The following is a 16,492-nucleotide window of genomic DNA, read 5'->3' as shown; positions in this document are numbered from 1 at the left end:
TTGAGACCCTTAAAGGAACCTTGGGAGGCGTGAGAGAACCTTAGGCCCGATGAAAAGCTACACGAGAATGAAGGACAAATGTACAGTGGACCTAGTGTGAGCTATGCTAGACCTAATGGGATATAGTGGACCGAGTAAAAGCTGTAGTGGTCCAAGTAGGTTCTGTAACACCCCCACATACCAATGTGCTTTACCAAGGACCACCTTAGCATGAGAGACTGTTACCATCTCGGTTGTCCGAGGTTAGTATATCAAAATAAACCATTCCGCAACATTTATTAAAGTATATACGTTAAAGTTTACAAGTTCCAAAACCAAATCCAAAACAAATGTTCAATAGTACTCAAACAACTGAATCTAAAACAGCTAATCTCGTGATAGCAGAAGCTAGACTCGAAGTGATGACTCCTCATCTCGTCCCCATAGCTAAAGACCATCATCACCTGTCATAATCTGCTCACCATCCCCGAATGGATCACCACAAATTTTATAAAAACAATAACGGAGTCAGTTCACTGCATAATCAAAATATGACAAAGTGCAATAAAGATAAACAGCTGTTCCACAATCCACCTCCAACTCCCAATCACATCTCACAACTGACTACACACTAAAGTGTGTAGCCCTGCCAGTGGGGGACAGCAGCCTTGCCCACCTAAGCCCCGCTCATCAACGAGTGTTAACCTTATTCATTAATGTGCACATCCCCTCTTGTGGCGGGTTCCACAGAGGGTGAATCAAGGGCGTGAAGCCACTCCCGCAAGTGACTCCACTCAGCCGAGGACACACCTCGCAAACATCATCAACCATCTCAACACAACACCCAAACTCCAATGCACCAACAACAATCAATCACAACATCAATCGTATCAATTAATTACAACACACATCTTAAATCAATTAAACAATAAACTGAGTAGGGAAACCCTGCCTTAGCACAATCTGAAACGAGACAATCAAGTAAGCTAAAACGGTTCCTCTACGAAATCTCCACCTAACAATAACCATACAATTCCAATTGAAATCATGCCAAAATCCCCTTTCCCCCAAATCATAAAACTAGGGCAAACCCTAAAGACAAATTGACAAAACTTGTAGAACTAGAGGCTTACCGACACAAGCGACGCAAGAGAAGAATGAACAAGACTCACGAGCAATCCTTGAACTTGAGAGAGATTATAGATGATTAGAGTTACGTTGGAGGTTTAGATTTTGGTAAAAAGTGATTAAGAAACTGTAAATCCCGTTTATATAACTCTAATCCTCTCTAAATCAAACCGCGAAAATAATCACCGTCAGACCGGATACTCGGTCGAGTATAGAGTATACTCGGCCGAGTATCCCCTACTCGGTCGAGTATTCCCATACTCGGCCGAGTATTCCTGGACAGTAGCCTGACCAGAAATACACGACGCACTACTCGACCGAGTAAGCCATATTTGGCCAAGTAACAGACTTAGAAAACCATAGTATTACAGGTTCCATTCGACCGAGTACACACCGTACTCGACCGAGTGAGTGACACTCGGTCGAGTAATCCCGAGCTTTACCGATTTACGTTGATCAACTGACAAATATATAAAATAAATCCCTGATATTCCTTGTACGAGATTTAATATGTAGACGCACTATTATGGAGGACACTCAATCCAACAATGTAATACCCGCATTATTTATAAATTAGATTAATATGGATACTTCGTACTATATATATATATATATATATATATATATATATATATAAAATTGGGTTGAAACGCTGTGGATGCGCCACGTGTTCTATACAGCCTTAATGATAAGCATTAATTACAGCTAATCATTTAATATTAGCATAATAAATGCTGTATAAATCTCAGCAAAATATTAATTATAGTTTAATAAATTTATTATAAAATTACATAAAAAAATTACGGTAATTTAATTCTAAATTTAGTAAAAAATTATTTTGATAAAAATTCTAAAATATAAATAATTATGTTCATTGCGAATAATGCTTTCAATTGAGTATAATTTTGATTATATTTATTGAAATATTTTGATATTTTACATATATGTAAAAAAATATTTTGAAAAAGTTATAAAACTCAGACCATTAAATCCGGTAAGAAATTTAGGAGATTCATTGTATTTATTAAAAATAGAACTTAAAGAAAACTACTAAGAGATAAATTTTTATAGTGTGAGAATGAAAAAAAAATATATTGCGAGAAATTGAATACATGTGAGATTTTGATAGGTTTAAATAGTGTGATAAGGAGTATGTATGTACACTAGAGGTGGCAAACAATGACACGACACGAAAACACGACACAAACCCGACACGAAATTAACGGGTTTGGGTTGAGACTTAATGACCCATTTATGTAAGTGGGTCGACACGAACACGACACGATATTTAATTGGGTTGGGTTAGGGTTGACCTCTCTAAACACGAACCCGACACGAATGACCTGTTTATTAAATTAATCCTAATTTTTCTTGATCCTCTATCACATAAATATGCTTAAACTTTCAATATATGGACGTGACACGAAAACACGACACGAACCCGACACGAAATTAATGGGTTAGGGTTGAGGCCTTATGACCCATTTATGTAAGTGGGTCGACACGAACACGACACGAGATTTAATTGGGTCGGGTTTGGGTTGGAGGGATTGTGACCCGTTTACATGTGACACGAACACGAACCCAACACGACCCGATTTGTTTGTCAGGTCTAATGTACACAGTAACACATTGATCGCGAGTAAATTTAAATAATCAAAACAAATGAATGACTATTAAGTAATATAGTATTATAAACGCCATGAAAAAGTAGAAAACACGTACATTTTTCTTTAATATATTCAATTACAGGTAATAATATAGTATTACTTTTAGTTAAATATTTTATATGTTAACTTTTAAATAGTTTGAAGTTAAACCTCAAAAAAAAAATTAGAAAGTTCAACCTATTTTATTTACAGGTAATTTATTAAACATCGTTGTAGAAAAATAATATAATTGATAGTTGTTTAAAAAACAAAAGGTTAAATTTCTTATAAATATGTTTGACACATAGCACTTGCAGCACACAATCAAAAGAATTGAACAAGTTAAGTTTGGACGCTAGCTATATGTTTGATACTTGAATATCACATGTTATACATAAAAAAATATAAATACAAAAAATTATATTCACATCATTTTGAACAAATATTAACTGATTCGGGACATAATTATCATTAAATAATATAATGTGAGAACTTAATGTTCCATCGTTGCGTTATTCGAATAAATTTTATTTTAATTAATATGATATTAGATAAGTAACAAATCTATTTATAAAACGTTTATCATGCATAATTAATTATCATTTATTAGTTTTAATAATTAAAATTGTATGTATTTTATTTTAAAACATTGAAGTTAAACCTAAAAAAAATTAAATTTGAGAAAAATTAATTTATTTTTATTTCTAAGTAAAAATATTAAAGATCATATATGAATTATATTATTTTTCTTCAATTAAAATAATAAAAATTTAAAATAGGTCGCGCGAAGCGCGGGATACTACCTAGTATATCTCTAATCCTCTCTAAATCAAACCGCGGAAATAATCACTGTCAGACCGGATACTCGGTCGAGTATAGAGTATACTCGGTTGAGTATCCCCTACTCGGTCGAGTATTCCCATACTCGGCCGAGTATTCCTGGACAGTAGCCTGACCAGAAATACACGACGCACTACTCGGCCGAGTAAGCCATATTCGACCGAGTAACAGACTTAGAAAACCGTAGTATTACAGTCTTCCCTCCTTAAAAAGAACTTCGTCTCCGAAGTTCACACTATACACAAAACAAAACCAACAACTACAACACGACTCCTTAACAACAACGCAACAACTACGCCAAGTACCAAACAACTCCCACTGTAAAAGACAAAACACCCAACTCAAACTGAAAAGATGATAAAAACATAGCTAAGTTAACTGAAACTAACCCGAAAACGAGCATGCGACCATCTCCTACCCCCCCTTAAAAGACAACGGTTACGTCCCCGTAACCAAACATACCTGAACAAAAAGGTGAGGAAAACGCTCTCTCATCGACTCCTCTCGTTCCCATGTGGCCTCTTCCACATTGTGATGAGACCAAAGTACCTTTCGTAAGACGGTCTCACCGTTCCTTGTCTTGCGCACTTTTCGGTCTAAGATCTCCTTAGGAACCTCCGCATAAGTTAGAGACTCATCAAGCTCTATGTTCTCAACCTCAAGCACATGTGATGGGTCACTCTTATACTTCCGGAGTTGCGAAACATGAAATACGTTGTGGACTCGATCCAACGATGGTGGTAAAGCTAGTCGGTAGGCTACTTCACCTACGCGATCTAAGATTTCATACGGGCCGATAAAATTCTGACTCAACTTCCCTTTCTTGCCAAACCTCATCACCCCTCGCATAGGTGACACTTTCAAAAGGACCTTGTCACCCACTGCGAAATCGATGTCCCTGAAGTGCAAATCTGCATAACTCTTTTGGCGATTTTGAGCCGCTTTCATCTTTTGACGAATTAGACGAACTTTCTCAATCATATCCTGCACCATCTGTGGTCCTAAAACCACTGTCTCTGTACTGTCGTCCCAACAAACTTGACTCCTGCACTTCCTGCCATACAAAGCCTCAAACGGTGCCATTCCAATGCTGGTGTGATAGCTGTTGTTGTAAGAAAACTCAATTAAGTCCAGCCTATCTTCCCAACTCCCACCGAACTCCGTGGCACAAGCCCTCAACATATCCTCCAAAGTTTTGATAGTCCTCTCAGTCTGACCATCTGTCACAGGATGAAAAGTTGTACTCATCTTTAAGGTCGTTCCCAGCAAATCCTGCAACTCTTGTCAGAAACGTGATATAAACCTCGCATCTCGATCCGACACTATATCCTTTGGCACACCATGTAACTAAACCACATGCTTTCTATAACCCAAAGCTAGTTGTATCTTGGTCCAAGTATCCTTCATCAGAATGAAGTGAGCTGACTTTGTTAAACGATCGATGATCACCCAAATCATATTATTACCCTGCTGAATCCTTGGTAACCCCACAATAAAGTCTATAGAGATCGACTCCCACTTCTACTCTAGTACCTCAAGTGATTGAATCTTACCTTGCGGTCTTCATTGCTCACCCTTTACTCTCTGGCAGGTTAGACACTTAGCCACGAACTCGGCCATATCCTTCTTCATGTTAGGCCACCAAAACGTTTTGTTTAAGTCCTTGTAAAGCTTGTCACCCCCTGGGTGAACTGAATAAGGAGTGTAATGAGCCTCTGTCATGATCACCCTCCTCAAATCTGCATCACTAGGAACACACCATCTCCCATCAAAACGAACACTCCCATCTGTGTGGATAGAAAACCTCAAAATCGTGCCACTCTCTACCCTTGACTTTCATTCTTGAATATTTGGATCAAGCTCTTGCTTCCTCTTTATATCATCATACAAATTTGGCTCGATCGTCAAATCCCCGATGGCATCTCCTTTCCGAATCATATGAATCCCCATCTTGGACATCTCATCCCTCAGCTTCAGCAAAGACATAGCTATATACAACGAATGAACACTCTCCCTACTCAAAGCATCTGCCATAACATTGGCCTTACCCTCGTGATAGATGATCTCCATGTCATAGTCCCCAACCAACTCCATCCATCGCCTCTATCGCATGTTAAGCTCTTTCTGAGTGTAGATATACTTCAAACTCTTATGATCTGAAAACACCTTAAAGGTTGCCCCATAAAGATAGTGCCTCCAAATCTTAAGAGCAAAAACAACTGCACCCAGCTCCAAATAATGAGTAGGATAGTTCTCCTCATACGGCTTTAGCTGCCTCGACGCATAAGCTATAACCTCCCCATTTGAATCAAAACACAACCCAAACCATTCTTTGAAGCATCGGTGTATACTTCAAAGTTCTCACTTCCCTCGGGTAAAGCTAGGATATGAGCTGTGGTCAAACGCTCCTTTAAGGTTTGGAATGCCGTCTAACAACTCTCATCCCAATGAAATCTGGTCTCTTTTCTCATCAAAGCTATCATAGGCCTCACGATCGTAGAAAAGTCTTTCACGAACCTCCTGTAGTAGCCAGCTAAACCCAATAAACTCCGAATCTCAGCAACATTCTTCGGCGATTCCCACTTAGTCGCTGCCTCAATATTGTTAAGGTCCATCAACACACCCTCTTTAGATATTGCATGACCCAGAAAAGCCACCTTCTCTAACCAAAACTCACACTTAGATAATTTGGCATGCATATAGCTGATTATCTCGTAAGGTCTGCAAAACTAACCTCAGATGCTCCTCATGCTCCTCTTTGGTCTTAGAGTAGACCAAGATGCTATCAATGAAGACGACCACAAACCTATCTAAGAACGGGCTGAAAATACGGTTCATAAGATCCATGAAGACTGCTGGTGCATTCGTCAACCCAAAAGGCATCACTACGTACTCATAGTGACCATAACGTGACCGAAAAGCTGTCTTAGGAATATGCTCATCTGTTATCCTCAACTGATTGTAACCCGGCCTTAAGTCGATCTTTGAAAACACACCTGCGCCACTTAGCTGGTAAAAAAGATCATCAATCCTTGGCAAATGATACCTGTTCTTCACCATGACGTGATTCAGCTCCCTATAGTCGATGCATAGCCTCATGCTCCCATCTTTCTTTTTCACAAACAACACTGGTGCTCCCCACGGTGACACACTAGGCCGGATATACCCTTTGTCTAACAGATCATTCAGCTGCTTCTTCAACTCTTCCAACTCTTTAGGTGTCATACGGTACGGGGCTTTAGATATAGGACCCGTCCCCAGTTTGAGCTCAACAATGAAGTCGATATCCCTCTTAGGTGGTAACCCCGATATCTCATCTGGAAAGACATCACTAAACTCCCCAACCATATGTATATCGGATGCTGTCAGCTTCCCCACACTTATATCTCTCACTTGGAAAAGAATCAAGGGACACTTCTTCCTTATACATGACTTTAAAGTGATCACAACGATAAACTTACATTTTGGTCTCACATTAAACCCCTTATATGATACCCTGACACCCTTGGAACCCTTTAAGGACACTTTCTTTTGTCTACAATCTATCTTAGCATCATACTTACCCAACCAGTGCATCCCGACGATGACCTCAAACCCATCCATAGGAAACTCTAACAAGTTGACCGGTAAATCTACCTCCCCTACCAACATGGACACATCTCTATACAACTTAGAACAAGACACCGACTCCCCAGATGGTATAAACATATTATCTTTTAAAAGTTAATACTCCCCTAACCCTATAGCTAAGGCATGACCCCTAAACACAAAAGAATTGGTTGCCCCCGAGTCAAACAAAACGAAAGACGGTGTATTATGAACAAGAAAGGTACCGGTAACCACATGAGCATCGTTCTTTGCCTCTTGTTTGCCTATCATAAAGAGCTTCCCGCTGCTTTTATGACCTCCCCCCTGGACCAAGGTGTTTGAAGTAGTCGGCTTAGCTGTCGAGTTCTGAGTCACACTATTGTTCGGGCGCTGATAGGATCTTCCACTGTTGCGGTTGAAATCGCCATTGTTGTTGTTCTGCCCTCCACGATTGCCCCATGACCCAGATGGCCTGTTGCTAGCAAAACTCTGGCTTGGAGCCTGAGAAAATTTCCCCTGGTAAGCTCCCGAAAAGCCTCCTCCAACTCTGGCACTGGTACAATCGTGCCTCTTGTGACCCACTCCGCCATAGTTGAAGCAGGTAAGGTTGGAGTTGTCACTAGTACTCCGACCACCACCTCTTCCCCATGCTCGAGATCCCCCCGTATATCCAGACCCTCCATAAAAAGCCCTAGACTGACCATAGTTGCTTTTCTTGTGGCCCGACTGATTGCCACTCTCGCTCTCTACCTTTCTCTTTTTAGTGTTTCTTTCCTTAGCCTCCATGGACAAGTCCGCCAACCTCTTAGCATGCCCAAATCGTGCATATACCTCTTTCAGATTGCTAAGTACCCCAGCCGGTAGTCTATCCATGATCTTAGTTGCCAACCCCTTTTCGAAATGAAGAGCTAAACCTTGCTGACCCAGCTGCATATCCTCTGCGTAACGTGACAACTCTAAGAACCGGTGATAGTACTCCGTGACAGTCATATCATCAGCCATGGTGAAAGAATCAAACTCAGCCCTTAGCTTGTGACAGATGTGCTCCGGTACAAAATGCTCCCTCATAGCGCTCTTTAGACCTAACTAAGGTATATCATCGTATCCCTCGTCCTTGTAGTATGCTCTGGCATCCTCTTTCACGTTCTGCCACCAAACCCCAGCCTCACCTCTTACTTAGTATGCCACCTGTTCGACCGCCAACTCCGTCGGACACTTCACAACCTCAAGAAGACTCTCCATCTCGCGGTGCCAGTTATCGAGCAGCTTAGGCTCTCCAATGCCCTCAGAAGTCGAAGGGTTGAAGCGAGCAATGATGGTGCTTAGATGGGTTGCGTCCACCAGTTTCTCACCTCCCTTTCCCATGTTCTTAAGAGCCTCCAGGAGCGCATCCTGCTGCTCAATCATACGGGCGACCTCATCCACAGTCATCTCAGTGGCTTGGATATATACTGCTAACTTCTTTGGCGGCATTTTGAGCTCATAAAAGCAAGGAAACGTAAGCACATAGCCTACGGCTCAAAATAAACAAGACCCTCCGCCAAAGAAGTACTCGGTCGAGTATGGTGAAATACTCGGTCGAGTATAGACTACTCGGTCGAGTAATGCTACTACTCGGCTGAGTATTCCACTCCAGTAGCCAATGTCAGAAACACAAAGAACATACTCGGTCGAGTATGTATGTTACTCGGTCGAGTATGCTCGTTACTCGGCGAGTGATCACAACCAGTAGCTTCTGCTACGTACACACCAACCAACACTCGGTCGAGTGCTTGGTTACTTGGTCGAGTACCAGTCCTGCTCGGCCAAGTCATGCCAAAAACGAGCTACAAACTTACGATAACATACTTTAACATGCAATTCTATATATACGATACTTCACTACCCTTTCGAAAGCCAAGTAATAAACACATATGTCTATCATGTTCAAATTACACAGTTCTCTTCTCATTTCATCCAACAACTTCACAAAATTCATAGCTACAAGTAAAACACACATAACTTTAAACACACAACAGTCCCCAAGACACCCCTTTGTTGACCGGTTCAAGATTGTAAGGGCCTCAATGCGACTTTGGGACGTCTCCCAAATCCTTGCGGTAACTCCAAATAACTCTCCCCGAGTTCATTTTATTTAGACTCCCTATGTTCATTAGGTTCATTGGTTTTAGGTTCCAGAATCGTCGCTCTGATACCACTTTGTAACACCCCCACATACCAAGGTGCCTTACCAAGGACCACCTTAGCATGAGAGATTGTTACCATCTCGGTTGCCCAAGGTTAGTATATCAAAATAAATTATTCAGCAAAATTTATTAAAGTATATAAGTTAAAGTTTACAAGTTCCAAAACCAAATCCAAAACAAATTTTCACCAGTACTCAAACAACTAAATCTAAAACAGCTAATCTCGTGACAGCAGAAGCTAGACTCGAAGTGATGACTCCACATCTCGTCCCCATAGCTAAAGACCATAATCACCTGTCACAATCTGCTCACCATCCCTGAATGGATCACCACAGACTTTATAAAAATAACAACGGGGTCAGTTCACTGCATAATCAAAATAAGACAAAGTGCAATAAATATAAACAGCTGTTCCACAATCCACCTCCAACTCCCAATCACATCTCACAACTGGCTACACACTAAAGTGTATAGCCCTGCCAGTGGGGGACCGCAGCCTTGCACACCTAAGCCCCGCTCATCAACGAGCGATAACCCTATTCATTAATGTGTACATCCCATCCTGTGGCGGGTTCCACAGAGGGCAAATCAAGGGCGTGAAGCCACTCCCGCAAGTGACTCCACTCAGCCGAGGACGCACCTCGTAAACATCATCAGCCATCTTAACACCAACACCCAAACTCCAATGCACCAACAACAATCAATCATAACATCAGTCGTATCAATTAATTACAACACAAATCTTAAATCAATTAAATAATAAACTGAGTAGGGAAACCCTACCTTAGCAAAATCAGAAACGAGACAATCAAGCAAGCTAAAACGGCTCCTCTATGAAATCTCCACCTAACAATAACCATACAATTCCAATTACAATCATGCCAAAATCCCCTTTCCTCCAAATCATAAAACTAGGGCAAACCCTAAAGACAAATTGACAAAACCTTTAGAACTAGAGGCTTACCGACACAATCGACGCAAGAGAAGAATGAACAAGACTCACGAGCAATCTACGAATTTGAGAGAGATTAAAGATGATTAGAGTTACGTTGGAGGTTTAGGTTTTGGTAAAAAGTGATAAAGAAACTGTAAATCCCGTTTATATAACTCTAATCCTCTCTAAATCAAACCACGAAAATAATCACCGTCAGACCGGATACTCGGTCGAGTATAGAGTATACTCGGCCGAGTATCCCCTACTCGGTCGAGTATTCCCATACTCGGCCGAGTATTCCTGGACAGTAGCCTGACCAGAAATACACGACGCACTACTCGGCCGAGTAAGCCATATTTGGCCAAGTAACAGACTTAGAAAACCATAGTATTACAGGTTCCACTCGACCGAGTACACACCATACTCGACCGAGTGAGTGACACTCAGTCGAGTAATCCCGACACTCGGTCGAATAGTCCCGACACTCGGTCGAGTGTGTCGTGTCAGATCTCTTCTTATATTACTCATTGAGATTCCTCATTCTATACCCTAAATCATTTCCCCTTCTCTCCCTTCAACCTCAAACACTCTCCCCTCTCTTTAAAACCCTCTATAACCTTCTCACATAGAACCCAAGCTTGAAGATGTGGAGCCAGTAGCCTCTCCTCCACCTTTCACCTATTTTTATGGTAAGTCAAACCTTCACCTTTCTTCATCTTTTGTTTAGACTAACCCTAGATTTGGAGGTTTTGGGATGTCTTATTAATTAAGGTTATGATTATAGTTATGGTTAATTAAGGGAAGGGTTCTTACATAATGAGAGATTATGAGATGTTTAGTAATTATATCGTATGGCCTATGTAGGAAATGACGAACTAGTGAGTCGGACGCGGTTTTTCATGTTGCTCATAAAGTCTTGATATGAGGTAGGGTTTACCTACTCAGTTTTCATTAATTACATATAATTATTTGTGCCTTGTGTCGACCTTGTGTTGGTTGTGTTGGTTTCGTGTTAGTGGTGTTGGTTTCGTATTTTTGGATGCGGTAGAGTGGTGTTGTTAGTGAAGAGGTATTTGTGGGACACCGACCTTACGCCTAAGATCGCTTCTTGGAGGGACCCACCCCCAAGGAGGATGTGCACATTAATGGTTCAAGTTATCGGGTTCGTGTTGCGATGCAAACTCAGGTAGACTGTGTTGTGATACGGCTATCTCGGGCTGTGATCCGGCATAGGTGGTGACGGTGTTGCGATACCGTCATCGATATGATAATGAGACGGAGATGGATGTATTGGGTTTGGGTGTCATGTGTGTGGTCATAATCTTGTGGTCAGTGGTGATTATATGTATTATTGAGACTGGCGTTTGTGTGTATGTGTAAATTGTCACCTATTTCCGGGGTGGTCTGTGTTGATATATATCATATTTCTGGTCATATGAGGAGCAGTTAGAAAATAGGTCTGGCTTTGACCGCGAGCGGGACATGGCACGTGCGTTGGAATTGCTTGAGAGTGGAGAGTCACTTCCATCGAAGTGGCATAGACTACTAGAGATATAGATGTTGTAGTAATGAGACTCCCTTTTTTGTACGTTGTCTTATAACGACTTTAAACCTTGGTTGTAATAAAATGTTTCGTTATTAGAGTTTTGATGCACTACAAACCGAGATGGTAGCACCCTTGGTTACCTTAGCCGGGTAATTGGGGGTGTTACAAAGTGGTATCAGAGCGATGATTTTGGAACCTAGACCCAAATGAACCTTGGTGAGTCTAAATAAAATGAACTCGGTACAATTACAATAGGGGGTTGACTTTAGATGAGAAAGGCCCCTCACTCCAAATCTAGGCCTATTGTCCTTCACCGGTAAACTACGCGGGTGGTTATAAAGGGTGAACGTTATGTAAAACTAGGTGTGAATACCTGCATATTGTTGACAAGTTTCTTACATGATGTAGTCTTTTATATGGTTTATGATAGTGTGTGATATTGGATGAAAGTATTGAAGTGAATAACATGATTGAGAGTGATTATTGCTTGCTAATGTGTGAGGGACCTTAGTTCCGTCCTTTGACATTTTATTGTCGCGAGTGTTCTTTAGACTTGCTAGTATCATCGTAGAATACGAGTTGGTAGTGGCTACTAGTAGAGTAGTCACTAATGTGAAAGTAGTGTATCGGAGACGATGAGTGTGATGACGCGTAAACTAACTCGGAACGAGTCACCGATAGCCGGTGAAATCCCGAAAATTCTCTTTTGTTGTAGGAACGGTACCTCTTTTATCTTAGTCGGAAATCATTAGCCATAGGGAAACACTTGATCGAGTACGAGCCAACACTAGGCCGAGTACAATACACTCGACCGAGTGGCCCATCTTACTCGACCGAGTGGACAACTTTTCAAGAATCTATAATTTTCTGAAAAATGGTCACTCGACCGAGTGGAAGAGGGCACTCGACCGAGTGCAAAATTCCGGGCTGAGAAATTCGAGCAAATCGTGTATAAGCTATAATATTATCTCCTTCAATCTCCTTCATTCTTCATAATCCCAAACACCAAAAACTCTCTAAAAATCACTCTAAAACTCCATTGTTGCACATTCTTGAAAGCATTCAAGTTTACTACTCCAATAGTCTTCCTTAATCCTCACTAATTAAGCAAAGTAAGTGATTTTCTCTCTCCTCTTGTTTTCCCCAATTTGATTTCGGGTAGATCTACTCCAATTTCTTCAAGTTTTATCAATTATTTGCATGTTTTTGTTTAATTTATAGTAGTAATCAACTTTCTATGCTATTGTTGATGTCAAATATGAAAAATTTCATGTTTAATTTTTCCTCAAATTGATGAGTTTCGAAATTAGGGTTCTTGAGGCCAAAGACTTGATTTTGTGTTTATTACTTGAATTAATAGTCCAACAAAGGCTTAAGCTTTGTTGTTAATACTAGATCTTGTCTTACATTTGAAATGTTATTTTAAAACTTTGTCTTAAAATTTCGAAAGTTAGGATGTTCTTCCCCAAATCTTGATTTTCATGTGTATAACTTGGTTTAATTTCCTTGTATTAATACTATCCATGTTAATGATGCTATATTTTAACTAAAATCAAAAATTTTGTCCCAAAATACTGTCAAAATTTTGACATTTATGGCACATATGCTTTCGTTTTGGTTTTACAATTAAAACATGGGTTAAATGCTTCATAATGATTCAATTTGGCTAATAATGTCACCTATAACTTTAAATTGGAGATGTGTCTTGAAATTTCCTTCGAGTTGTCGAAAACGGGTAATGTGAGCACCCGGATTTTATTCTCAAGCTTAATCCTTGCCTTAATTGCCTCTTGACACTCAAATTTTGATAATAATGTATTGTACTATTTTAAATTTGACATTTTGGTCTCAAAACCATCCAATTTTCGAAATATATAGTGACATACCGGGAAATTTTGATTTTTCACACTTCGTTCTTGATTTAGTTGTACCACAAAGTTTGAAAACCACAAAATTTAATTTATAATGCTTAAGATGGGTTTGAATGGTTGTGCAATTTCGCAAACTTCTTATTTTTTCGGAAAATACATGTCTTGAGTAAATTTTGGTTGATTACAATACAAGGGAAATCATGTCAAATTTTTCTCCGAAGTTATTGTTAATCAATTAGATCTGTTGGGGAAACTCCTATCCATTTTCAAGTTTGCCATAACCCTCATATTTTCTATTTGGTATCTCGTTTGTGAATCGGTTTTGTAGCATGATAAGGCCAACAAGGAGCACCCGTAGAAGACAACCCCGCCAACAACCGGAAACCCCACCCGTGATTGAAGACCCGGAGTACCCGGGCATTGAGTTTGAAAGCGAGGCTCAAAAGAGCACTTTTCTCACCTTAGCCGGTAGACCCATGAAACTGACTAGCTGCGTGTCCCAAAGAGTGTTGACATGGATGGGATAGATGAGGATATGGAACAAATACTTACCAACCTTAGATTTGAGGGCATATACAGCCTTAGAAAAAAGTGTTACCGGAACTTAACCTTGAATTCTTGAGTTCCTTCCAGTACCACAAGGCGGGTAAGAGGGTGACCTTTAGACTCAAAAACACCAAGTTTGACATGCCTTATGCCGATTTTGCGGAGGTTTTGAAAGTATAAAAAGGGAAAGAAACCCACCTACAGGAACCTCCAAAGGGGATGAAAGCAACAAGATACATAGGCTTGTATACTGGAAAGGAATGTATCTTGGTATCTGCCATGAAAGTTAATGATGTGGAGAACCCAACCTTGAGGATTTTCTTCTGACTCATAACCCTTCTTCTCTTAGGGAGAGATGATGTGAGTAAGCTTAATTCCACGGAGGTTTTACTCTTGAGCTCGTACTTGAACCCATTTAGAGAGAAACCTTTCTTCTTTAGTGACATATCCATAGTGTGCCTTGCCTTGGAGAGAATGACAAAATCGGAGGCGTGCTCCTTAGATTGTGGAGCCCTCATCACCCACATCGCGGGGAAAGTTTTAAAGTTTTACCCGGGGGAGAATGAAAAGCCCATGATTGAGGGAGTGAGATATTTCAATCAAGCTCACATAGAAAAGTTGAAGTGGTTTAAGGAGTTGGGCGTGGATAAGTATGCTTGGAAGGTAAAGGGGGAACGATGGATGAGGCTTCCCGCAATGGATGACCTCTTAGAGACTTACCACCTTGGGAAAGTGGATGAACCTTGCCCTCCACCACAAACCACACCACTCCCGAGAGACTTCTCTTTGACTTTGATGCGAAAGGTAGACCTAAAACCCCTTCTCCTCTGAGCGATAGCCCGACCTTGCAAGCATCTGTTAGAAATATATATCTCATTACTTAACATATTCATATATGTTCTAATTAATTTAGTCATAAAATTAATTACAAATCTTATGCATGCAAACTAAAATAGATAAGTGAAGAAATCGTTTTCTCACCATATGATTTTCGGATTATAAAGGCACCAACAAGATCTCCTTCTTGTTAGTTCTTGAGCATTCCAAATAATGGATGAACAAAGATTCAAGTATAGAATCTCTCCCAAAAGCATATGCCCAAGGAAAACTCATAATAACTAATATTATTTTGATCTAGTAATAATATTAATCATACTTAAATTAGACACAAAATGTTATTTTTGCTCTTGAAATTTCGGTTCAAGAGGGAGGATTTTTGGAGATTTTAACTCTCTAATTTTACATAAGATGTAGAGAGTATTTTCTATTTTCTTACACTAGAAAATATTGTCAAATTGTGAATGAATAAAATTAGAGGAAAAACCCTCTATGATGCTGTTGAAAACCGGTTGGGAGGGTGGAGGAGAGCCAATGCATGGGCTCATTTTCTTCCCAAGAAAAATAGACTTGCATGGCTACAAATAGGTGTGCAATCATTTTGTTTTCCACTCAAACAATTAACACAATTTAAAACATAATACTCCCTTCACCATTTCGGTACTTATAACATAAAATGGATGGTCCATTTTATTTTGTCATTTGTCAATTGTGACATATGTGACATGTTACTAGACATGTGAAATTGTAATGTATTTTTAACATGTTAAAAATCAACGTATTAATAAAAATACGTCATGTACAAAATCGACTGAGTAATTCATAATTACTTGTACCAAAACGGTTTACCCATTATAAATCACAACGTCTTGTATTTATAATAAATCATTCATTCAGTTTCAATTGTTTCGTAAACAATAATTTTATCTAAGTAATAAAACAATTCAATTACGTAGACCGTATCTAATATAATCGAATTACAATAAGACACGTTAATTTTAGTCACAAAATCATCCGTCAATTTTTAAGCAATTTAATTAACTCGTATCGGCATACGATTAATTAAATAATCAATTAAGAGTATTTCCCTATAGGTATGACCTAAGGGGATCAACTGATCACCACCGTCGCACGACAGTAATGTCAAACTCTAGTCAGCCAATCATTACCGATATGTGTGGACCAGTTGACTGTAAAATATTACATCCCACATGTATTCTTAAAATGAGATTTAAATATGTGATCAATATGATCGACAATTGTGATCGCATTATTGTCGGAGGACATATATTACAACAATCTCCCACTTGTCCTCGACAAGTGTGCGTCACCAATTCTCTTGTCCTATTACTATCTCCCACTTAATGCAAGGTGTCTTTCGGGTCGTA

The 16,492-nt window shown here is 39.8% G+C and overlaps 1 protein-coding gene across 1 annotated transcript in view; it reads right to left on the bottom strand.

The window, feature by feature from the left end:
* LOC141620410 (uncharacterized) overlaps window positions 1–8,252 on the bottom strand; it is a 31,163-nt gene extending 22,911 nt beyond the window's left edge. The window contains exon 1 of the mRNA XM_074437287.1: window positions 7,430–8,252. Within this exon, the coding sequence (XP_074293388.1) occupies window positions 7,430–8,252 (823 nt within the window). The remainder of the gene's footprint in view (window positions 1–7,429) is intronic.
* Between the last annotated feature and the right edge of the window lie 8,240 nt (window positions 8,253–16,492).

The sequence above is a fragment of the Silene latifolia genome, chromosome X (genome assembly GCF_048544455.1).
Source record: "Silene latifolia isolate original U9 population chromosome X, ASM4854445v1, whole genome shotgun sequence".
Taxonomy (NCBI): Eukaryota; Viridiplantae; Streptophyta; class Magnoliopsida; order Caryophyllales; family Caryophyllaceae; genus Silene; species Silene latifolia.
The sequence above is the reverse complement of the archived record's forward strand: the minus strand, read 5'-3'. Positions and strand labels throughout refer to the sequence as shown.